The 25,077-nt window shown below is 43.3% G+C and overlaps 1 protein-coding gene across 3 annotated transcripts in view; it reads left to right on the top strand.

Annotated features, from left to right (window-relative positions):
* The window catches only part of l3mbtl2 (L3MBTL histone methyl-lysine binding protein 2), a 169,989-nt gene that overhangs the window by 1,967 nt on the left and 142,945 nt on the right, over nucleotides 1-25,077 (top strand). For all 3 annotated transcript variants that reach the window (XM_063062699.1, XM_063062700.1, XM_063062701.1), the window contains exons 2-6: nucleotides 4,863-5,097; nucleotides 8,901-9,034; nucleotides 12,729-12,852; nucleotides 15,048-15,127; nucleotides 22,470-22,587. In XM_063062699.1, coding sequence (XP_062918769.1) covers nucleotides 4,881-5,097; nucleotides 8,901-9,034; nucleotides 12,729-12,852; nucleotides 15,048-15,127; nucleotides 22,470-22,587 — 673 coding nt within the window. In that variant the 5' untranslated portion in view covers nucleotides 4,863-4,880. The remainder of the gene's footprint in view (nucleotides 1-4,862; nucleotides 5,098-8,900; nucleotides 9,035-12,728; nucleotides 12,853-15,047; nucleotides 15,128-22,469; nucleotides 22,588-25,077) is intronic.

Raw genomic sequence — 25,077 nt, 5'->3', positions numbered from 1 at the left:
TAGTTCCGATTAAATGAAATCAGTAGTGGGTTTATTATTGGCACATCTAGATATGTGATGCCATCCATACAGTCATTTCAAAACTTAAATACTAACGTTTGTACATTGAAATAGGATCAGTGACCTGAACTGTTAACTCTGCCTCTCCACAGTTGCTGTGTGACTTGTTGAGTGTTTTCAGTACTCTGTTTTGTCTTCCTTTTATTCTTGTTTGTTAATGTGGCAAAATGCCCCAATGGCATGTCCATATTCTGGAAAAATGGAAGCTTTGCCTCATAAGGAAAATCTGGGCTAGATTTCATAGATTATGAAGAGTATTTTAAAGAGTAGTTTGCTATGAAACTCCAGAGTTTCATATCTCAACAGCTGAAGGTCCCAGTGATGGAGAGGTTACAGTCAGCAATGTAAAACCATTCTGAACTTGAATGCACATGTCTTGAAGGGAGGAGGTTATAAGGGTGGAGGTTATGAGGGTGGGGAGAAACTGAGGAGATTTTTAAAAAAATGGAGACAAATTTTAAAATCAAGACTTTGGTTAACCAAGAGATTGGCAGTGCATAGTTGAAGACAATCCCATCTCTTTAGAGAGCAACTCAAAGCTTCTATCAGTTAGGGGAACTGGTCCCAAGGAGATTTGGTAAGACCAAAGGAGTGGGCTAGGTTGCATGCCTAGAATCTCCTCAGTGTGTAGGAAGAAGCTGTCCCCGTGGTTGCACAAGGCTTAGCAGGACAAGTCAAAGCCTTGATAGAGGATGGGTTATATCTGTTGGCAGATAGATGTTGGGTAAATAACTACTGGCACTTGCCCAAGATTCTTACTGAGAGATACACAAGTGAAGCTAAACGAGATAATGGATTTACATTCTCCAGTAGTTTTCACTATTGATTTCATTGGAAAGCCAGATCTCCAGGGCTCTAAAATCAACACTGTACCCAATCCTGTCATACTCAAAGATTCTTCAATGGCCTGACGGGATGTTTCCTCGGCTGAGGAATCTCTTACCTGGGACACACAATCAGAGATGGTCATTTGAACTGAAATGGCAAGAAATCTCTTACTCAGAGAATGCTGAACCTTTTGAAATCTGTACCTTGGAAAGGAGCCTCAGCCATTGCTTGAGTTCTAAACATACATTCAGTGGCTGCTCTGTTAGGTACAGGGGGTATCTAAAAATGGCCACTGAGTGGATGTTCATGGTCTTCTGCTGCTGTAGCCCATCCACTTCAAGGTTCCACATGTTGTGCATTCAGATATGCTCTTCACTCCACTGTTGTAACACATGGTTATTCGAGTTGCTGTCGCCTTCCTGTCAGCTTGAAGCAGTCTGGCCATTCTCACCTGTCCTCTTTCATTAACAAGGCATTTTCACCCACAGAAAAACTGCTCACTGGGTTTTTTTTTTCTTTTGTTTTTTGCACCATGCTCAGCAAACCCCAGAGACCGTTGTACGTGAAAATCTCCATAGGTCAGCAGTTTCTGAGATTCTCAAACCAGCAATCATTCCACAGTCACATTTCTTCCCCATTCTGATGTTTGGTCTGAACAACCACTGAACCTTGTGCCCTGTCTGCCTGCTTTTATGCATTCAGTGGCTGCCACATGATTGGCTAATTAGATATTTGCATTAACGAGCAGGTGTATCTGATAAAGTGACCACTGAGTGTATTTTTGTATGTCAGAGGAATTTAGGAACATGGACGTAGAAGATCAGCTATGGATGTTGACTGGTAGAACAGGCTTGAGAACAAATGATCTAGTCCTTTATTGACTGTTTATGTTCTCATGTTAAATGTGGGTGCAGTGGATTAAAATTCTTTTATTTCTACCTCTGTTGATGACGGAACGACATTTTAAATTGCACTATGAGGTGTGTGAAATCCTAGGGGATAAGATATATATTATGTGACCTAATATTGCACTTCTCAATAACACTGAAGCTATCTGAAACACTGCCAGGATCATAAAAAGACTTGTTTTTATAGCACCTTTCATGGTTGAAGGATGTTTCAAAGTTGGTGGAAGTATTTTTGAATAGTAGTTTATATCTTGTTTCTAAGTACAGCAGCCAATTTATGCACAGTAGGCTATTGCTAATAGATAACAATGAGATCACTGAATTAGATTTATTATCACTGACTTATAAAATGTGTAATTTGCATTACAGCAGTACAATGCAAAGATATAAAATTACTATGAATTACAGAGCTAAATAGTGCAAAAACAAAAGAATAGTAAGGTATTGCACAGGAGCTTGAAGACTCGTACGGCCAGATTTGGGAACAGCTTCTTTCCAACTGTGATAAGACTGCTGAATGGATCCTGACCCAGATCTGGGCCATAACCTCCGAATATCTGGACCTGCCTCTCGTTTTTTTTGCACTACCTTACTTTCCCTTTTCTATTTTCTATTTATGATTTATAATTTAAATTTTTAATATTTACTATCGATTTGTACTCCAGGGAGTACGAAGAGCAGAATCAAATATCCCTGTGATGATTGTACGCTCTAGTATCAATTGTTTGGTGACAATAAAGTATAAAGTAGTGTACATGGACCATTCAGAAATCTGATGGTGGAAGGTAAGAAGCTGTTCCTGAATCATTGAGTCTTCAGGCTCCTGTACCTCCTCTGCTGATAGCAGTAAGGAGAAAAGGGCATATCCCGGATGGTGAGGGTAATGAACACCACCTTCTTGAGGCACTGTCTCTTCAATGTGACCTTGATGGTTTGCGGGGGGGGGGGATGGCGGTGGAGCACTTGTGGTGGAGCTGGAATGCTGGGGAAAACTCAGCAGGTCAGGGAACGTCTGTGGAAAGAGAAACAGAGTTAACAGTTCAAATCTGAGTTAATGTCCAGGTTCAACAATCTGCTGGAAGAATTCAGCAGGTCAAGCAGCATCTGTGTGAGCAGAGGAATTACCAGTGCTTCAGGTTGAATCCCTGCATCAGAACCGAGTGTAGAGAGGGGGACTGATGGGAAAGGAGTTCCAGGTGATTGGTAGTGTGAGGAGTGTAAGGTGACAGGCAGGTCGTCCCAGGGAGGGGAACTACAGTGGAGCTGGAAGACAGTGGTAAGCGAATGATAGATGGAGCCAGATAAAGAGAGAGGAAAGAAGGAAAAGGCAGAAAAAAAACCACATAGAACAAGGTGGGGAAAGGGGAGGGTAAAGGCTGAAGACAGCTGTTGGAGCAAGATAAGCAGGAATACCAAGGACTGTCAGTATTGGAATGCAGAACATAGTGCTTGGTGTTCCTGCTTGTCTCCCTCCAACAGCTGTCTCCAACCTTCACACTCCTCTCTCCACCTTGCTCCATCTGTTTTTTTCTGTCTTTCCCTTCTTTCCCTTCGCTCCATCCATCATTCACCTGCTACTGTCTTCCAACTCCATTGTCGCTCCCTGGTACAACCTGCCTGTTGCCTTGCACCCCTCCTCAGTCCACCAATCACCTGGACTCCTTTGTCACCACTCTCCTCCTCTTCATACTGGTCATCTTGCCTCTCCACTCTCAGATCTAATCCAGATTTTCAACCCAAAATGGCAAAAGTTCCTTTCCTTCTACCGATGTCGCTCGACCCGCTGAGTTCTTCCAGCAGATTGGTTGTTTCTCCCATCATCTTCTTCATGTCTCTTTCGATGCCAGGGTGGTAGTCCATTGCTGGGACTGCAATAGTTCACCATCACATAATGTGTCGGAGAGTCTGTCCTGGAATCGGCATGTAAGTGCCACTACAAGGGAAACTCGGCACTGCTTCTACTTTCTCAGAAGTCTGCATAGATTCAGCATGTCATCTAAAATTTGGACAAACTTCTCAAGGTGTACAGTGGAATGGTTGCATCACTGCCTGGTTTGAAGCACCAATACCCAAGATAGGGAAAGCCAACAAAAAGTGGTGGATACAGCTCAGTCTATCACAGGAAAAGCCCTCCCTACCATTGAGCATATACAAAGGGCACTGCCACAAGAAAGCAGTATCCATTCATCATGACGTCCACTGTCCAGGCCGTGCTCTCACCTCACTGCTGCCACTGGGAAAGGTCTCACACCACCAGGTTCAGGACCAGTTTTTACCCTTCAACCATCAGGCTCCTAAACCAGCATAGAAAACGTCACTCACCTCAACACTGAACTGGTTCCACAACCTATGGACTCACTTTCAGGGACTCCTCAATTCAAGTTCTCAGTGTTACTTATTTACTATTTAGTTATTATTGTTATTATTAGGGTTTTTTTTGCATTTGCTGTTTGTTTTCTTTTGCAAATCAGCTACCCCCCCCATATCTTCTTTTCTCCCCCCCCCGCCCCCCCATGCCACCTTCACCTCTTCCTATTCATCAATTGCCTAACTAATCTTTGGAAGAAAATGCTGTTGTGAGTGCCTGTCACAAAATGGGGATTAAGGCATCCGTTAGTCTTGCGAGACCATGGATCTGCACCTGGAAAGTCTTCACTCTGCAGGGCACAGGCCTGGTCAAGGTTGTATGGAAGACCAGCATTTGCCCATGCTGCAAGTCTCTCCTCTCCACAACACCAATGTTGTCCAAGGGAAGGGCATTAAGACCCATACAGCTTGGCACCAGTGTCGTTGCAGAGCAATGTGTGATTAAGTGCCTTGCTCAAGGACACAACACATTGCCTTGGCTGGGGCTCAAACTCACGCCCTTCAGGTCGCTAGTCCAATGCCTTAACCACTTGGCCACATGCCCACACAAACAAAATGGGGAACATTGTAGGTACAGAATGTTGTCTTCCTCTGTTGAACTTGGATCATGGTTGTTCAAACTTAACACTGCAGACCCAGAAGCTTTCATCAGTTTAAGTCTTGTATTGATTTTTGTTTCTCCCCCCATTGCTGTTTCAGCTGCAGCATGACACAGGAATGGCTTTTGTAGAAGACGACTATGGACTATTTGATGGCTACGATAGCCTGGAGGACCGATGCAGCAGCAGTGATGGGAACTTCACCACCGGGGAATCGAGTGACGAGCGCATGGAAGAAGAGGAGCGGAGCCAGCACAAAGATCTGGAGTCCGAGTCGATATCTGGAATGACAAACGATGACGATGAGTTGTCCATCAATGGAAAATTTGGAATGGGTACATTGAGTAACAATATTGTGCGTTTGTTAGTGTATAATGTGATTTATCGAGACCTGATTTTTGAAGAGTAGACAAGATATGAGAGTCTTGTTTTTTGTTGTCTTACTCTTATTAATTTGTAACATGATTTGATTGTCAGAAACTGATATGAATTATTGTATTTGTCTGTCCTGGACTCTCAGATCTGTGACACTTGTTAATGTCGAGAGCTGATTTTTTTTTTGGAGGTAGACAAGGAATGATTGGGTTGATTTTTGTTGTCTTATTCTTACTAATTTGTAACATAGCTGCCTGCTCCATTGAGTCCATACTAGGCTAAAAATGGATTATTTATGCTAATTTTGTGACCCAGCTCTCAGTCCTTTTACCCTGCAAAGTATGGCTCTTCAAGTCTCCTTCAATATTTTTTTTTAAGCTAAATTTTAAAACTTTCTCTTTTATCCATGTGACATTATTTTCTCGCTACCATCCTCTCAGTTTCGAGTCACCAAAATTCATTGAGGTTAAGGAAAATCTTTCCTCTTAATTCTTCTGCAGTTAACTTGAAAGTCTACCTTCCTAGTTACTGCCCATTCTGTCAAGGGGAAATCAATGGTTTCTCTTCACACTTTGTAAGTCTTTTGTAATTTTATACATTTGTTTTGTCCCCTTTGTTCTAAAAAAGAAAAGCTCTGACCTATGCTATAATTCTCCGATACTGCCAACATCCTATAAAACCTCATCTATACCTTGCCTACAGCTTAACATCCTTCCTGTAGCATGGTGGACAAAACTGAAGATATTGATTAAATGAAGGGGGGAGGGGTTTCTCTTTAATATTATAGTTGGTCTGTTTCATAGTACATTGGGGTCATGCTTTTAATTCAAAGGGTATGGAGCAAGGCTGAGTCAACAGAAATTTTTAAATTCGATCATCAAATAGCTAATGAGAAATGGTCGATGGATCAAAGTCAGCAACTGAAATTAAAGTAGAATTAGGCATTTTCTAATTAGGATGGGCTTAAACAAAGTATCTCTATTTCTCATCCTATGTCCAATATCTAATGTGTATGCTGGACATTACCATGTCTAAGCTTCCACAGCAATGAATAAACTCTTCTCGGACTTCCAACCAGGTACAGGTATTGATTATAATCGACGTTTCGATGATAAACTCTGTCATCTTCATCAGGGAATGGCAGAGTTGGTCATCGAAACCTTATTTATAATCGATACCTGTACCTGGCTGGAAGCCCGAAAAGAGTTTATTCGTCCTATACGCCGGAAAAGCACTAGATCCTTTTCATCCCTGAGGAAGATGACAGAGTTGGTTATTGAAATGTCAGTTATAGTCGATGTTGGTACCCGGCTGGAAGCCCAAGAAGAGTTTATTCATCGTGTATGCCAGGAAAACTCTAGATCCTTTTTCACTACCACAGCAAGTTGTTAAGAAGGCATATGGCCTTCATTGTTGCAGCTCTGTAAAACCCTTGTAGAAAAGGTATAGATCGAGTAGATTGCCAGAGACTTCTTCCCAGGGTAGAAATGACTAATATGAGGGGACATAATTTTAAAGTGATTGGGACGAAAGTAGAGGGGAATGTTGAGGTAAGTTTTCCTTGCACAAAGTGGTGGGTGCGTGGAACATGCTGCCTTGCGGTGGTGATAGTGGTAGATACATTAGGGACATTTAACAGACCCTTAGATAGGCAAATAGATGATCTTTTAAAAAATGGAGGGCAATGTGGAAAGAAAGGGTCAGATTAATCTTGGAGTAGGTTTAAAGATCGGCCCACTGTTGTGGGCTGAAGGGTCTGTACTGTGCTGTTATGTTCTGTGTTCTAATACAGGCCATAACTGGTAGCAGGATTTCAGCATCACAAAATGCTTCCAGCAAGGAAGGAGGCCATTTTGTTCTGTTCTGTCTAGTTTTTTTTCCCTAAGGTAAGCTCTACTTGCCCACCTTGCTTTTCTATTGGGTATTTATCCAGCTCCCTTTTGAAAGTTACAACTAAATCTACCTCCTCAACAATTCTGGCAGTATATTCCAGACCCTAACTAATCAGATCTATTTTTTATTTTCCCCTTTGCATCTATTTGTTTCTTTTACCAAAAGGTTTCATTCTATGTTCCTTTGTTCTTGGCCAGTTGGAACACTTTCGCTCAGTCTTTCCCACCCCTATGCTTTTAAATTCCTCTGTCAGATCTCCTCATACTCCTCTTCCTCTGTTCCACTTATCCAATTCCTCCTGCAAAGTTTAAAATCTTCCATCATAGGAATCATTTTGTAAAATCTCTTCTCTTCTGCATCCTCTCCAAAGCTTTCAATCTCTCCACAGTGAGGCACCCAGAACAGCACACACCCCTCGGGTTATAGATGAAGCAGGTTTTATGCAACTTCATGATGACTTCCTTTTGCTCTTGTACTCCACTTTGCACCTTCATTGATCAAGTCTGGGATCGTGTATGCACGTTGAACCGCTTTCTGAACCTACCCTGTCACATTGAACAAACTATGCTCATATAGCCTCAGTTCTCTCTATTCTTGTATTCCTTTTCATATAGAACGATGTAGTTGTAGGGTTCCCAATCTTTTTTATGCTTTGGACCAATACCATTAAGCAAGGGGTCCATGAACCCCAGTTGGGAACACTGTAATGTGACTGCCTCTTTCATTCTTCTTACTGAAATTTTTGTCACCATTTAATTTCTGCCACTCCTCTTCGCCACTCCCACCCAGCCTGATTGTATTTCTCTGAAGTCTGTTACTATCTTTTTGATCCTTGACTTTCTCATCAGGAGACCACAGTCAGTGCATAACATTTCCTCCTCACTGACAATCAATAATGCTGCAATTCAAAGAATGCACGCTTAGCACATTGCTCTACTCTCTACACCTACGACTGTGTGGCTAGGCACAGCTCGAGCACCATCTGTAAGTTTGCCGATGACACAACTATTGCTGGCAGAATCTCAGATGGTGACGAGGAGACGTACAGGAGTGAAATAGATCAGCTAGTTGAGTGGCGTCGCAACAACAACCTTGCACTCAATGTCAGTAAAAGTAATGAATTGACTGTGGACTTCAGGAAGGGGAAGTTGAGGGAGCTCACAGCAGTTCTCATCAAGGGATCAGCAGTGGAAAGAGTGAGCAGCTTCAAGTTTCTGGGAATCAGTATCTTTGAAGATCCCTCATGGGTCCAATGTATTAATGCAATTACAAAGAAGGCATGACGGCATCTTTATTTCAATAGGAGTTTGAGGAGAGGTTGCCAAAGACTCCAGCAAACTTCTGCTGATGCACCGGGGAGAGCATTCTAACTAGTTGCATCACTATGGTATGGAGGGATTAATACGCAGGATTGGAAAAGGCTGCACAAAGTTACAAACTCAGCCAGCTCCATCAGGACACTTGCCTCTCCAGCATCGAGGATATCTTCAAAAGGCAATGCCTCAAAAAGGCTGCATCCTCACAGCCTGATTTCCCACAGTTCACATGTGCCTCCGGGTTTTGTATCATCTGTAAACTTGTAAAATTGTGCGTGTCGAAGTATGTATTGAGAAAAGCATTGGTCCTAGTAGAAACCCTTAGGCTTGCTATGAACACAGCCTACTTACCAGAGTCTGATAGAAATCAAGGCTTGGAAACCTCCAGCATTATGCAGAATGGCTGGAGTTTAATTAGCCTCTCCTTTTCAGAAACCAACAGGTTCACTGATTTACTTGCAGCACCTTCTGTTTAAGAACTCGAAAATTTCTTTTGACCTCTTTACCTGCTTTGGTTCTGCTGTTCTAAAACATTTTTTCTTAAATACGCAAAGCTACCTGCGAGATGTGCGGCATTAAAGGCGAGCGGGAAGACTTCTTTTCCAAGACTAAAAGGTTCTGCAGTGTCTCTTGTTCTCGGAGCTACTCTTCCAACTCGAAGAAAGCCAGCATCCTGGCCCGGTTACAGGTTAGTTATCCTTCCATTTGGCCTGTCATCTGATACAAACCCTGTGACTGGGCATGCTGCATGGCTTGCTGTGGTTTGCATTAGATCAGTTTGTAGCGATAGGGCAGCATTCACTGAATTAACCAACGCAAGAGCAGATGGCAGAACTGACACCATTGTGGAATCCCAAAAAGGCAGCTGTAGAAATTAAAATTTGTACATTTTAATAGTCTGGCTATGACCATCTGTAATGGTGATTGGTTTGTTAACCTAAATTAGACTCAGACTCTCAGCAAAACATTTGACTCTTAACAGCCCTTCTGGGTCCAGTAAAGGGCATTGAGAACAAAACCGTAGTACACGGTTGTATTGGTCTAACCTCACTGCTCCAAACCTTTTAAAAAGAACATGGCAATCTAGTCAGCCCAATAAGATCACATCTATTTGTTTAAACTGGGAGTCCTGACCCACAGACTAGTCAAGCAGCACATTCATGGAATGCATCCCTAGCAACATCCAATCCCATTGGCAGGATGGTTAGTGACGCAGTTGTAAGTGCTACTGTCTTATGGTGTTCTTTATAGGCATTCGTTAGTCTCATGAGACCATGGATTTGTGCCTTGGAGGGTTTCCAGGGCGCAGGCCTGGGCAAGGTTGTATGGAAGACCAGCAGTTGCCCATGCTGCAAGTCTCCCCTCTCCCCGCCACTGATGTTGTCCAAGGGAAGGGCACTAGAGCCAATACAGCTTGGCACCGGTGTCGTCGCAAAGCAATGTGTGGTTAAATGCCTTGCTTAAGGACACACACGCTGCCTCAGCCTAGGCTCGAACTAGCGACCTTCAAATCACTAGACGAACGCCTTAACCACTTGGCTACGTGCCAACAATTGCTGATGGTGTGGAGTTTGCACGTTCTCCCTGTGACTTTTCAGGTGCTCTGGTTTCCTTTCTTGTCCCAGCTACGTGGGGATTGGTAGGTTTTTTGTGCTCTGTAAATTGCTGCTAGTGTGTAGACGTGCGATAGAAGGGTTGGAAGGGGGTTGGATGGCATTAACGTATATGGTGCTTCATGGTAAATGTGGACAGTGAACTGAAGAGCCTGTTTCTATTTTATATATCCAACTATTTAAATCAGGAGGGAGTGGCTCGGGGAGCTTTTCAAACATTGATACTACGCTTCACAAAGTTCTCTGGCATCTGGTCAAACACAGGAAAGAAAGCCTAAGTTACCAGCTATTACCCACCCTCAGCTGATGGGCCAGCACTGGTTGTGTGGGAAACACAGGAGTATTGAAAGTGCAGTGAGTAGGGACTGATGTCTGACCTATGGCTTGGTTGCACCATAACGTCTTAAAGGTTGAAAGTACCATCCTATAAGATCATGGGATGGCACAGTAATATAGTGGTTAATGCAATCACTTTACAGCGTTAGTGATCACCGATCAGAGTTTGATTGCAGGGAGTTTGTACATTCTCCCCATGACCGCGTGGGTTTCCTCCAGGTGCTCCAGTTTCCTCCCGCATTCCAAAGACGTTCAGGTCAGTAGGCTAATTGGTCGTTGTGAATTGTCATGTGGTTAAGCTAGGATTAAATCGGGGTATTGCCGAGTGGCATGGCTCGAAGGGCCAGAAGTGCCTACTCCATGCTATATGTCAATAAAAATTTTTTTTTAAATGTACGATTAGTGTTAGTGAGTTATGGGCATGCTATGTCGGTGCCAGAGGCATGACAACACTTGCGTGCTGCCCCCAGTACAGTCCTCAGACTGTGGTCCTTCGATGTAAAACAATGCATGTCACTGTTTCGATGTACATGTGGCAAATAATAAAGCTAATCCTTCTCACATCGATCTATCCACGTCAGATGCATCTGCCCAGGCTTGTACTGCTAGGTTTCCACTGCACAGTACTTGAGGAGATGCCTTCCATCTTCACATTGAGAAAATTACTAGTCCTATCCCGTTCTGGTCATAAATGGTGGTTAGATAATTGGGGATGGTGTCGGGTGAATGGGAGGCATCATGAATGTTTTTAATCTTCAGTGATGATAGAGCCCAGCATGTAGGTGCAGAATCCAAGGAAAATGTGCGTGCTGTCATTTTCAGTCAAAGTGGAGGTCCACCTCCGCCTCCTTTTGACTTTCAAACCATCACAAAAGTTGACTTTTAGCCAAATTGCTTAAATGCAGGTGATTTCAAGGAAGAGAGTGAGCAGCACAGTGATGCAACAGATTGCAGCCTGACCTTGGGCGCTCTCTGTTTGGAGTTTGCATGTTCTCCCTGTGACTGCCTGCATGTCCTCTGGGTGTTGAAGTTTCCTCCTGCTTCCCCAAGGAACGTGGCATGTTCCCTAAGGCAGGTTAATTGACTGCTGTTAACTGCTCCTAGTGTGTGGGTTTAGAATGGAGCTGCTGCTATTATGAGAAAGAATGGTTTACCGCAGGGGTTCCCAACCTGGGGTCCCTGACATAAAAAAGCTTGGGATCCCCTGGTTTACAGGGAAATCAGTAGGATAATGGGAGTGGTGGAATTGCACCATGAACCAAATTGTCCTTGTCCAATGCCATTAGGAAATATGTTAGAAACAATAATGGCTGAGAACATTGGAGCAAAGACTAGGGGACCAGAAGACATTCTCGTTTGTGTTCCAGAATGGTCTCTGCCCCAGTTTAACTGTTGTGGTGGAATGGTTGGGTGTTGCATCTATTTGCTATTGTAGAAGACTGGATGGTTGTGTACTTCTCAAATAAATCAGGAAAATTCCAGTATGGGTAATATCTGGGTGCTATATTGCTTATTAAGAATTCCATGTGAAGTTTTCCATGTTTGCAGTTGAAAATGAAGTTAAAAGTTTGGGAATAGGACTTTAATCCTTGGAACGTAGAAGATTGAGAATTATGAGAGGTATAGATAGAGTAAATACAGGCTTTTTCCACTGTTGTTGGGTGGCACTACAACCAGAGGTCATGGGTTAAGGGTGAAAGGTGAAAAGTTTAAGTGGGACATGAGGGGAAATGTCTTTACTCAGAGGTTTGTGAGAGAGTGGAATGAGCTGCCAGCACAAGTGGTACATGTGAGCTCGATTTCAATATTTAAGCAAAGTTTGTACAGGTACATGGATGATAGGGTTATGGAGGGCTATGATCCCAGTGCAGATTGATAGCAGTAGGCAGTTTAAATAGGTTGGCATGGACTAGATGGGGCCAAGGGCCTGTTTTTGTGCTGTACTTTTTTTTAGTGTCACTGTGACTGGACAGCAGGTGAGATTGTATAGAATTAATGCAGTTCAATGACCATCCCAGTAGTGATGCAATGTAGAGTCAAAGAGAGATAGAGCGTAGAAATAGGGCCCATTAACACATCAGATCTGCACCAACTATCCGCCATCCATTCAATCTCAACTACATTAATTCCATTTTGTCCTTTCTGCCATTTTCCTCCAGATTTTATTGCTCAGCTTTGGTGTAATTTTCAGTGGCCAATTAACTTGCCAACCCACTTGCCCTGAGCACCCAGGGAAACCCAAATGGTCACAGAGAACATGCGGATTCTACACAGGCAGAGCTGGAGATCACTACTGAACCCAGGTCTCCGGCACTGTGAGACAGTTATGCCACTGTTTCACCCTCACTAACATTAACCCTGCCTCTCTCCTGACTTGCTGATGCTTATATCAATCTCTGTTAATGTAACAATTCTTTGCTTGTTGCCTTGCAGGGAAAGCCACCAACGAAGAAGGCAAAGGTGTTGAACAAAGCTTCCTGGGCAGCAAAACTGGGGGCCTTTCTGCAACGTCATTCTGCTGGTCCAGCAGCAAACAGCTCTCAGAGTGGCAGCTCTGGTAAGATTTGTGTCTCGATGCAGATTGGCTGGCCCCGACTGGGCCTACAGTTAAATTGCTGAAAAAAAATTTTGAAGGAGGGAACAGTAGTGTAGCAGATTAAACAGCTGCCTCACAAAATCCAGGACTCTTGAATTTGATCCTGACCTCTGGTGTATGGAGTTTGCACACCCTACCTGCGATCGTGTCCCAAAGATGTGCTGTGGGTTAAATGGCTTCTGTAAATGACTCCTACATGGGTAGGTGGCAAAAAGAATCTCTACTCTGCTGCCCGTTACACCTCTGGCATTTAGGGCAGCAATGAAGGTCCTCTATCTCTGGTGGTGTTCAGGCCTTCCTTCATCGTTCCAGTAGCTCGGTTTTCACCACCGTCAGTCACGCAAATCCTGGGTGGAGACTCAGGAATACTGTCGTACTCAGATGTAGAAAGACTATACATTGCTGTCTCCATAACCATTTTGTCTGCCGGTCAGGATTGTTAGCCCTGAGCTGAACCCCCAAACCTGGAGGACTGACAAAAAGAATCAAAGTCAATCTGAGAGAATAAATTGCAGGACCACAAGGAGAGGGGGATTGGGCTGATGGGATTGTTGCGTTCGGGGTCGGTGGGAACCTCGTGGGCTTAATAGCTTCCAGTGTCATAGTGAGTAAGTAAACTTAATTAAATGAGTGCCCATTTGTCAGGTACTGACAGCATCGGGAGGTAGTTTACTCATGGAGAGAATCACGGTTTTCCACATTTCACCGTCAGTTTAGAGTGGGAAAAAATGAATGTGATTTCTTTTCCTTGGTGCGCTATGGCCTGTTCTAATTTCTCCATTAGCTAGCTTGCACCAGGTTACAATGAGAAAATGGGAATTGAGTTAATGATTTTCATGGATTTGCTAAATAATTAGAGAGACCTGACTCCTCCCTTTATCAAGTTCAAGTTTAATTGTCAATTAACCACACACATGTATACAGCTAAACGAAACATTTCTCTGGGGCCCAGCTGCAAAACGCAGTGCATACATGCTACATGGTACATATAGTTCTGATAGCACATACAGTAAAGTCATATTATTTTATGACACAGTATTAGCACAAGTTCTTGGCTGTCATAGCCTGAAGATCGATGGTGCATGGGATATTGTCCTGGAGCCACGTTTCCGCAAGAATGAGCATGTAACAGTTCCTCATCTCGTGCTGTGTCAGCCGCAGATGAAAGCAATCCAGCTCGACTTCCAGTGAGTGAACACTGGAGAGTAGTACTGACAGGAGAGATGGCCTGCAGGGGTCAGCACTCCCACCACACCTCTGTTCTCTCCCACACAGTTTCCAGCCCCTCCTCTCCTGGGTGGCTGTAACAGGCAACACTGCAACATGAGAGCCTGGCCTGCGCAACAACTGATACCACACAGCTTCCGTGCCATTGGTCTCGTCAATGAACCAACGAACTAGACTTGCAGTATTTTGTATTACCAATGTCCACTGGGGTCTTGCGATCCAAGAAAAACATTTAAGAAACACATTTGCACTAATTCTTGGACCGAAAGAGGCCGCTGCGATCGAGCGCACCCCAATTTACTGGAAATCAACCTAGGGTGAGAGAGTGGAAGAACCTGCTCCAGGATCTCCTGCTGAATTAGTTACTCAACACCCAGGAACCATGTGGTCTCTGAAAGAACACATCTGTAGTTTGTTTGTTTATCAAGATACAGAGCAGAATAGGCCACCCAGCAATCACCCATTTAATCTTGGACTAGGATAATTTACAATGATCAATTAGTCTACTAACTGGTATGTCTTTGGACTGTGGGAGAACACCACCAACAGGCTGTGGTGGGTTGTCACGTTGCAACAGGGCTGTTGTTGACATGTCAAGACAATAGAGAATGACCAGTATCTCACCGTTGCAGCAATCAGTTAGGACTTGAATCTGATTAGGACTGGCAACAATTAAATTTAAAAAGAGAAAATGCCAGAAACATTCAACAGGTCAGGCAGTATCTGTAGGAAGTGAAATGGAGTTTTAGATCCTGGGCTTTTCGTCAGATGAAGGTTCCCAGTTTTGAAACCTTACCTCTGTTTCTCTTCCCACAGATTACTTTTGTTTCAGATTACCGACATCTGCAGTTTTGTTTTGGCCTTCAAAAAGAAAGTCAGAATTTATTTTAAAATCTTGCTTTCTTCCGATTATATTTCTTCCTTTCAAGGTGCTAACCGAGGATTTGAATGGGGGAAGTATATTGAAGAGCAGAACTACAAAGCTGCCCCTGTTAGCTGCTTCAAACATGTGAGTGAAACATGTGTATTATTTGTAAACGGTTTTCTTTCCTGTTGAAGCCTTCTCTATCTCCCCAGTCCATCCTTAAATTCCTCTTCAGTATTCATAACCAATATATTAGTGTCTGTTGGGCTCCTGGACCTGAGTTCATACTGCTTTTGAAATGATATTCCATGGTGGAAAGAATTCACAGTTTCCTTCTCCACCAGTTTGGAAGACACTTGATCTTTTCTGGGAGTCACAGATTAACTGAGACCATTAAAATTCTTGCTGCTACCTTGAGGGCTTAGGAAGTTCGAAGAGGAGATCTTGCAAGCGATAACATAAGGCAACACAGGTGGAACCAATCCTACATTTCCTCGAGGGACTGCAGATGAACAGGTTTGGATATCTAATGAATATAAGCATGAATATACCTCCAGCGGGGACACAAAGAAAGAAGCAGTGAATGAAGAGCAAAAGCCTCCCCATGTAGTTGATGAGATGTATTCTAGGCTGCTTTGAGAGACAAGGGAGAAGAATGTTGGGATGTGATGGAGATTTTTGTATCTTTATTGGCTACAGGTGAGGTATCAGATGAGAGGAGGACAGCAAAATATGGTTCCTTTACTCAAGAAGTTCATTAGGATAAGTTAGGATAGTGACTCTAATATTAATAATAGGAAGTTATTAGAAGATTCTGTAGGATGGAATTGGAGTTTGTACGTTCTCCCCATGACCATGTGGGTTTCCTCCCACAGTCCAAAGATGTGCTGGTTGGTAGGTTAATTGGTCATTGTAAATTGTCCCTTGATTAGGCTAGGATTAAATTGGGGGGTTTACTGGGCCGTGTGGCTCGAAGGGCCTATTCTGTGCTGTATCTCAATAAAATAAAAATTAATTTGTACTTGGGGAGGCAGAGATTAATCAAGGATAGTCAACACGGCCTTATTAGTGGGTATGCCCCTCTGATCAATTTGATTTTTGTTTTGTAAGAAGTAACACAGTGTATCAATGAGGGCAGTGTGGTTGATGCTGTCTATATAGAATTCAGTAAGACCTTTGACAGGATCCCACATCCAAAAGTTAGACTGAGGCATTGGCAAGTTGGATTCAAAATTGGCTTGGAAATAGAAGCTAGGAATGATGGTGGAAGGTTGTTTTTGCAGTTGGAAGCCTGCCACTAGTTGTACAACTGATATGGATATGAGTATCAGAGGTATAATTGTATTTATGTAGATCACAAGTAAATTAGTGGTGGAGTTTGTAGCAAAGCAGGTAGTATTTGGACTTAGGATGATATTGATCATTTGGTAAGATGGGCAGAGCAATGGCAGATGGAATATACAGTACTGTGCAGAAATCTTAGGCATGTGTATATATAGTTAGGGAGCCTAAGACTTTTGCACAATACTGAAATAATTATAAGTATTGCACTATACTGCTGCCACTCAGGTGGCTGAGCGGAGGGTCTGATTTGAGGTTTGAAAAAAATTTAAGGAGCTTGGTATAAATAGTAAGAAATGTTTCTGTGTAGCAGAGATGCTTATCTGGAGGCCTTAACTATAAGAGAAGGGGCAAGATGTTTAGAAGGGATCTGAGGGGGTGCTGAAGATGGAGGCTCTCAAAACATTTAAGTATCTGGACAAACACTTGAATCCCTGAGGCATTGAAGGCGATGGACCAAATGTTGGAATATGGAACAGAAGGTGCCAAGGGAGCCTTTGAGGCAATTGGACTTGTGATCAACCCTCGCATGGGGTACCAGCTGGGACAATAATTTCAAAATCAGCCGCAGAGTTATGAGCTGTAAGATTCTGTGATTCTCAGCAGGACCAATGTTATGTGGGCGACCCCAGTAGCCAGTTTAATCACAGATAGAAAACATAGAAAATAGGTGCAGGAGTAGGCCATTCGGCCCTTCGAGCCTGCACCGCCATTTATTATGATTATGGCTGATCATCCAACTCAGAACCCTGCACCAGCCTTCCCTCCATACCCTCTGATCCCCCTAGCCACAAGGGCCATATCTAATTCTCTCAAACAGGTAAAAGGCAAAGGGTAAAATAAAAGTGATTGACATTGTTATTAACAAGCAAGAGAAAATCTGCAGATGCTGGAAATCCAAGCAACGCACGTCAAAGTTGCTGGTGAACGCAGCAGGCCAGGCAGCATCTCTAGGAAGAGGTACAGTCGAGGTATCCCTCTGATCAAGCAACTTTGATGTGTGTTGCTTGAATTTCCGGCATCTGCAGAATTCCTCGTGGATGCTGGAAATATATTTTTTTCTCCTCTCCATTCTGCTGAAGGGTCTCGGCCTGAAATGTCGAGTGTACTCTTTTTCCATGGATGCTGCCTGGCCTGCTGAGTTCCTCTAGCATTTTTGTGCTTTTTGAGCTTTTTATTAATTGTTTGGTGATGTTGGTCTAAGGGAAGAAAGTAAACCTGAATGCCGTCAGTTCTTTAGGGAAGCTCTAGTTGGCCCTCTGATCTGACTCCCTAATGCACAACACCTTACATTAGTTCATTATGTGCCGTATCTATATGCCGTGTGCGATCACGGTCTTTCCATGACCATGATTGTTCTTGACAAATTTTTCTATAGAAGTGGTTTGCCATTGTCGCCTTCTGGGCGGTGTCTTTACAAGACAGGTGACCCCAGCCATTGTCAGTACTCTTCAGAGATGGTTTGCCTGGCATCAGTGGTCACCTACCAGGACTTGTGATTATGCACCAGCTGCTCATACGACCATCCACCACCTGCTCCCATGGTTTCACGTGACCCTGATCGTTGGGAGGGGTGGGGGGGGGTGAACTAAGCAGGTGCTACACCTTGCACAAGGGTGACCTGCTGGGTGCATTACACCTCCTTTGGTAGAGACGCATCTCCACCCTGCCACCCTACTTGTGTACCACTCTAAAATGTCAGTTTAATTATATGCCCAAATGCTGGAAAGGGCTGGATTTAAACCCAGAACCTCTTAACAATGCCACTGGTTAAGCCAGTGGATCAATTGATTCAGTGGTGAATTGTACAAGACACAGGGCCACATCTTCAACTATGCAGCCTGTTGGCCTGTCCAAGGCTGAGAAGGCGAGAGAGACCACAGTCTTGACTGATACTACATATAGAGCGTTCATTAAGTAAAATTATTAGGTTCAGAATAGTCATCAGAAGGGATATCTTTTCCTCCTCAGGATAACAACCCAGGTACTTGAAAATATTGCTGATGATGGACTACTTACTAGTTGGTGCCATAAATCAATTTGAGAGCAGAGTGGTTAGTTTGTACAACACCATACTGGTGATTGTTCTTTACAAGGCTTCTGTAGTTTCATCTAATGTTCTCTAAAATCACTATCTAAAATAAAAAGGAAGTGCTGAGATACATCTGTGGGAAGAGAAACCGAGTTAACGTTTCAGGTTGAGGACCCTCCATCAGAGCTGAAACTCTGATGTGCCTCTGCTTCAGAGCTTTTCCACTATTTTTCTTATTTTACATTTCCAGTATCTGTAGTCTGTTAATTTTCACCTTCAGTTTTCTTTTCCCTCCTCTTGTGCCCTCCCTGTGATGCATCTCAGTGGTTTGATTTGGTTTTTGTTTTGAAACATATTTAATAGTTCAACTAAATCCTAATTCCTGTGGCTTATTGGGGACTGTCTTGAATTTATTGTCCGTTAGTAGCACCGTTTATACCCGAATTGAATAAATGTGGTGATCAGCAGTATTCCCAGTATTGATGGTTGTGGGATGCCCCTTCTGACTAGCTTCTAGACTGCGTGGTTTCTTTTCGTCACACTCTCCCAGTGACCACATGGGTTTCCTCAGGACAATCCAGTTTCCTCCCACAAACCAAAGATGTGCAGGTTGGTAGATTAAATGGCCACTGTAAATTGTCCCTAGTGTGTAGGCGAGTGGTAGAATTTTCCAGTTGAAGAGAACGTGAGCAAAATTGATTATTGTTGGCCAAAAAGCCTGTTACCCTGCTGTATGTCTATATGCCATCTGTTCTTTCCAGCATCTGTGGTGTCAGAAATAGAATTAACATTTCAGTTCAATGACCTTTATAAATTGAATGTTTTAAGTTGCATAGAATGGGAGGGGCAGAAACTACAAAGAGACTGTGATAAAGTGGAGAGTAAGCGGGATTGAATTGCAGACTTGCTAGTGCTGGCTGAGAGAGGATGAAGCTTGTTAATTGAAACTGATCTGTCTGGAGGAGATGCCAGTCAATGAAGATGAATTAGGACAGGTGAGAAGGATTTTTTTTAAAAAAAAGGAAAATTCACACTGCAGGAACTGGGAGACACAAAATGGTACAGTTCGTGGAAAATGGAAGTAAAAGAGCACACTGGAAATGTACAGCAGGCTGGGCAGTCTCCATTGAGGGATAAAAACTGAGTTTATGTTGCAGGTTGATTACCTTGTCCCAATACAAATGGAGATGTTGGTTTCTTGAAATTGAATCCTGTGGACTGTTAATGCACTTAGTCAGAAGTTGACATGGTTGCTCTTGTTCTGGAGTGACCTGGACCTCCCTGTGCTTGTTTCCTCCAGTGGGGCGACATTGCGAGGGCTGAGGTGCATATTGTTCAAGTTGATTGCTGCTGCAATTGGAAGGAGTATCTGGGTCTCTTGAGTGACAGGGCAGGTGCAGTGTAGGAACAAGGGAGTAGCACTTGATGGAGATGGAAGAGTGAATCAGGGTGTTGTGGGGGTGGAATTGTCTCTTCAGAATGCTGGAATGGCTGGAGAAAAATGTCGGCTGGTGGCTGCACTGTGAGAGTGGAGTAATTTATAGAGAATGATTTGGAGGCTGGTGAGGAATCCTGTCCTTGCTCAGAGTGGGAGGAGTGAGAAATGATGGAAATGCTCGATTGATTAGACCATATCTGGAGATCTGACTGGCCTTTTAAAATGCTTTACTGCAGAGGCTGGTATTGGTTCATAGCCATTATTGATGCACTGGGTAATGAGGACCTAACTTCATGTTTGAAGATGACTCAAAGCCTTGGAAGGTAATAAACATACAAGGAAGTAGTGATAAAATTCAGAATATTATTAAACTACAGTATATGTTAGTGGATCAGCAATTAAAGGAGTGTGAACAATTAGAACATAGAATGTAAACCAGTACAGCAGAGGAACAGGCCCTTCAGCTGACAGCGTTGTGCCAAACTAATTAAATTGGTGATCAAATGCTCAACTAAAGTAAACCCTTATGGTGACACAATGTCCACATCCTTTCATCTCCTACACATTCATGTGCCTACCTAAGAGCCTCTTGAATGCCCTGACCCCTATCTAGGTAGTGCATTCCAGGCACTCTCCACTCCGAGCTGCATCCTCTTCTGCACCCTCACCCAAGCCTTAACATCCTTCCTAAAATGGAGAGACCAGAGCTGAACGTAATATTCCAGAAGTGGCTTAACTAGAGTTTTATAACTTACAGACTCTTGACCTCAATTCCTCGACTAGTAAAGGGAAGCATGCTGTATGTCCTCTTTACTACCCCATCAACCCGTGCAGCCACTTTTAGGGAGCTATCAACCTGAGCCCCAAGATCCCCCTGCTGTTGAGGGTCATGCCGTTAACATTTTACTGTCTTTTTACACTTGATATCCCAAGGTGCAACATTTCGCACTTGGACAGATTAAACTACATCTGCCCTTATCGGCCATTGATCTATATATATCTTCCGCTATGCCAGTCTTCTACACTGTCCACAACACTACCAATCTACGTATTGCATGTAAACTCACCCATCTCCGTTCTCATCCAAGTCATTTACTCTTTGGAACACCGCTAGTCACGACCTCCGGCCAGTAAAAGTCCTCTATCAACAGCTGCCCTCTTTTATGGGCAAGCTAATTCTGAATCCAAATTATCAATTCGCTGCGCATTCCATATACATTAATCTTCTGGATGAGCCTCTCATGCCTTAGCAAAATCCATGTAGACAACATCCACACCTCTACCCTCATCCATCACCTTCGTCACCTCCTCAAAATCTCAATCCAGCTAGTAATACACGTCTGGCCCTGTACAGAGTCATGCTGACTGTCCTAGTTAGGCCATGATTTTTCAATTACTTATAAATTCTATCCCTAAAACTTTCTCCAGTAACTTCCCTACCTCTGACATAAAACTCATCAAATCTATGGGTTCCACGATTATCCCCGTTTCCCTTCTGAATAAGTGAACAACATTAGCTATTTACCAATCCTCTGGGACCTTGCCTGTGGCTGGAGAACACATAGGTATTGTCCAAGATCCCAGTAGTCTCATCTCTTGCCTCTCAATAACCTGGGGTATATTCCATTAGGCCTTCTGGACTTAGCCACTTCAATATTCTTTGAGACAGTCCACATTGCCTCTTTTAACTTGAAATGTCTTAGCAAATTAGCAGGCTCCACACTGATTTCTGTATGTTCCTTATCCTTCTCCTTGGTAAATATTGATGTAAAGTACTCATTTAGGAACTTGCTCTCATCCTATGCCTCCAAGCACATCCCTTCTTTATCTTTAAGTGGTCTTACCCGCCCCCTAGTTATCCTCTTGGTCTTGATGTTTATATACAGATAATCCTACTGTAGTGACGCCTTCTGGCCCTCTTAATTCCTTTCATGAGTTCTTTTCTGCTTCTTTATAATCCTGAAGAGCTCCGCTTAATCATAGCTTCCTAAATACAAGAGTAGATTTCTGGAGTAGCACCACAATCTTCTGCCTTGAGCAATGACAAAGTTCCATTCTATTCAAAGTTCCATTCTAAAGCTTACATGTGCTTCCTTTTCCTTCTTGACTAAAATCACCATCTCTCTTGACATCCAAGGTTCCCTTATCTTGCCATCCTTGTCCTTCTAACTGGAGCATATCTATCCTGCACTCTGTATAGTCTCTAAACACGTCCACAGGTCAGGTGTAGACGCCAAAAATAACTGTTCCTAATAACTCTCCCTAATACCTGCCTAATATCCTTGTAATTTGCCCTGTCCAATTTAGTACTCATTACTGAAGTGTGGAGCAGAAGTAAGTAGCATCCTTTTGTTTCGATTATCTGACCATTGTTTGTGTCTAGTTAACCACTGAATGGATTTTGAGTTTATTTTTAGTACTAATTTGGTGCAGTTATGTATTCTATGCATTTTATTGAAGTGTCAACCTTGTCATTGAGTATGAAGACACACCTAGGGGCAGGCATATCTGAATGTAGCACCTGCGGTAATTCAGCGCACATTTCACTCTACTTCTTTTATCTGATCAACTAAAGAAATACTTCAATCCATAATATTGAAGTGGCAATTTTAAGAGGGGAAATCTCACAAGGGTAGAGATGGACACTGATGCAATATCTGATGTTTTCTGTTTAGGTTCCACTATATGACCAGTGGGAAGATATTACAGAAGGCATGAAAGTAGAAATATTAAATCATAACTGTAATCTTCCTATCAAAGTCTACTGGATAGCAACTGTTATCAAATTAGCAGGTAGGTTTCTGGTGACTTCTTTTGCTTAGGACGGCACTGGATTCTGTATCTCAAATTAATCCCACCTAAACAAGGGACGGAAGCCACGTTGTCACACACGTTTTGGTTTTGCCCATCACTGACTGGATTTTGGTCCAAAATATTTGACTGGCACTCAAAGGCCTATAAAAGATCCTTCCCCTTGGAAGCTGGTCTCGCTATATTTGGCTGCTCGCAATCTACTATTTGTTTCCCTGCAGCCATACCACAGTCTCTGATGCTGGGGATGATTGTTGCCAAAAGACTTATCGCGTGGGAATGGAAATCACCTTCTCCCCCTTCCTTTCGGAGATGGATGGCTGATATGACCTCAGTCATACAGATGGAGAAACTTAGGTTCTTGAGAACCAATTCAATTAAAAATTTTCGACTATCTGGGATCCATTTCTTGCCAACCTGGACGAGGCCGGGGGCGGATGAGCAATTTCATCCCAGCTGATTTCTCACGGCCCTCATTTGAGATTTAATGTTTAGTATTTTTGAGCACTTTGTACAACAGGCATCCTTCTAATGTTATGTCTTTTTGCTTATTTCTTTTTTATACATGTCTGAGCTAGTATGTTTTTGTTGACCTCATTGCTTTTTTTTGAAAATTTTGAAAACAAAGTATTTTTAAAAAAAATCCCACCTAAACGCCCAGCTCCATATAATTGAGGTTGGGTCAGATTGTGTTGGGTCAGTCCCTACTTAAGTATTCCAGCAGGGACAGATGCTTATGGGGTTAAGATTTGGCTTTGTATGCAGCTTGCTTCTAATGTTTGACAGAAACATCACAAAAATGGAGATGATCCAGTAAGTGAGAGAGACTTAAATCGCGGAAAGAAGAGCGGTGAAAAAGGCGAATGGTATGCTGGCATTTATAGCGAGAGGATTCGAGTACAGGAGCAGGGAGGTACTACTGCAGTTGTACAAGGCCTTGGTGAGACCACACCTGGTATTGTGTGCAGTTTTGGTCCCCTAATCTGAGGAAAGACATCCTTGCCATAGAGGGAGTACAAAGAAGGTTCACCAGATTGATTCCTGGGATGGCAGGACTTTCATATGAAGAAAGACTGGATGAACTGGGCTTATACTCGTTGGAATTTAGAAGATTGAGGGGGGATCTGATTGAAACGTATAAAATCCTAAAGGGATTGGACAGGCTAGATGCAGGAAGATTGTTCCCGATGTTGGGGAAGTCCAGAACAAGGGGTCACAGTTTGAGGGTAAAGGGGAAGCCTTTTAGGACTGAGATTAGGAAAAACTTCTTCACACAGAGAGTGGTGAATCTGTGGAATTCTCTGCCACAGGAAACAGTTGAGGCCAGTTCATTGGCTATATTTAAGAGGGAGTTAGATATGGCCCTTGTGGCTAAAGGGATCAGGGGGTATGGAGGGAAGGCTGGGGCGGGGTTCTGAGTTGGATGATCAGCCATGATCATAATAAATGGCGGTGCAGGCTCGAAGGGCCGAATGGCCTACTCCTGCACCTATTTTCTATGTTTCTATAAGATTATAAGCATGAGATTTTGCAGATGCTGGAAATCTAGAGCAATGCACACAAAATGCTGAAGGAACTCAACATGCCAGGGAGCATCAGTGGAGGTCCTGATAAAGGCTCTCTGCCTACCGCTTATTGTGCCTGTTTCTTGGAGCCAACAACCTGACTCTCCATATGCAGGACATGTCCCTTGAGGCAGAGTGATCTATGAATACTTGGGCAGGGTATCTCTGATTACCTTTGACAGTTCACCACTATCAAAAGATAAGGAAGAGTTTTAAAATGTCTTAAGATGTGTAAAGGAAGGGTACGTCGCATCCAGAGTTTCTCCGATTAGCAGACGATTTCCCTCCACGCCTCTCTGACGTAGTGGAGATCCGCGTACGAGGCAAGTTACAGCAGTGGTTTGCCATTGCCTTCTGCCGGGTGAGCTTCCAAAGAGATCACCAGCAGGGATGGAAAGCATGCAGGGGAGCTGCCTGGACTCGAACTCGGGACCTCTCGTCCCGAAGTCCGGCACTGATGCCACTACGCCACCAGCTGGGTCAAAATGTGTAAACCAACTCAAAACGATGTAACTTAAAAATTTAACTAAAACGATAATTGATTATAAAAAAAACCATTGAAATGATTTAAAAGTAACTCGATTTGGCTTTATACCAGTGACCCCATGGAGAAAGCCAAGGGCCAGAATGTAGAGCATATTCTGCTTTTCTTCAGCCGCTCTGTGCTTTACCTTTGAGTTCAATGGTGAGCAGGGTGGTAGATCAGATACGCCAGCATCTGTTTTCCAGTTTGCTCAGAGTTGAGCATGCTTTGATTATACTAGTGCCTAAAAAGAATATGGTAACCTGCCTTAATGACTATCGACCAGTAGCACTTACATCCACTGTGGGCCCTGATGAAGGGTCTCGGCCCGAACCGTCGACTGTACCTCTTCCTAGAGATGCTGCCTGGCCTGTTGCATTCACC

Source organism: Mobula hypostoma, chromosome 11, assembly GCF_963921235.1.
Source record: "Mobula hypostoma chromosome 11, sMobHyp1.1, whole genome shotgun sequence".
Classification (NCBI taxonomy): Eukaryota; Metazoa; Chordata; class Chondrichthyes; order Myliobatiformes; family Myliobatidae; genus Mobula; species Mobula hypostoma.
Note: the sequence above shows the minus strand (reverse complement) of the source record. Positions and strands in the feature narration are given on the sequence as shown.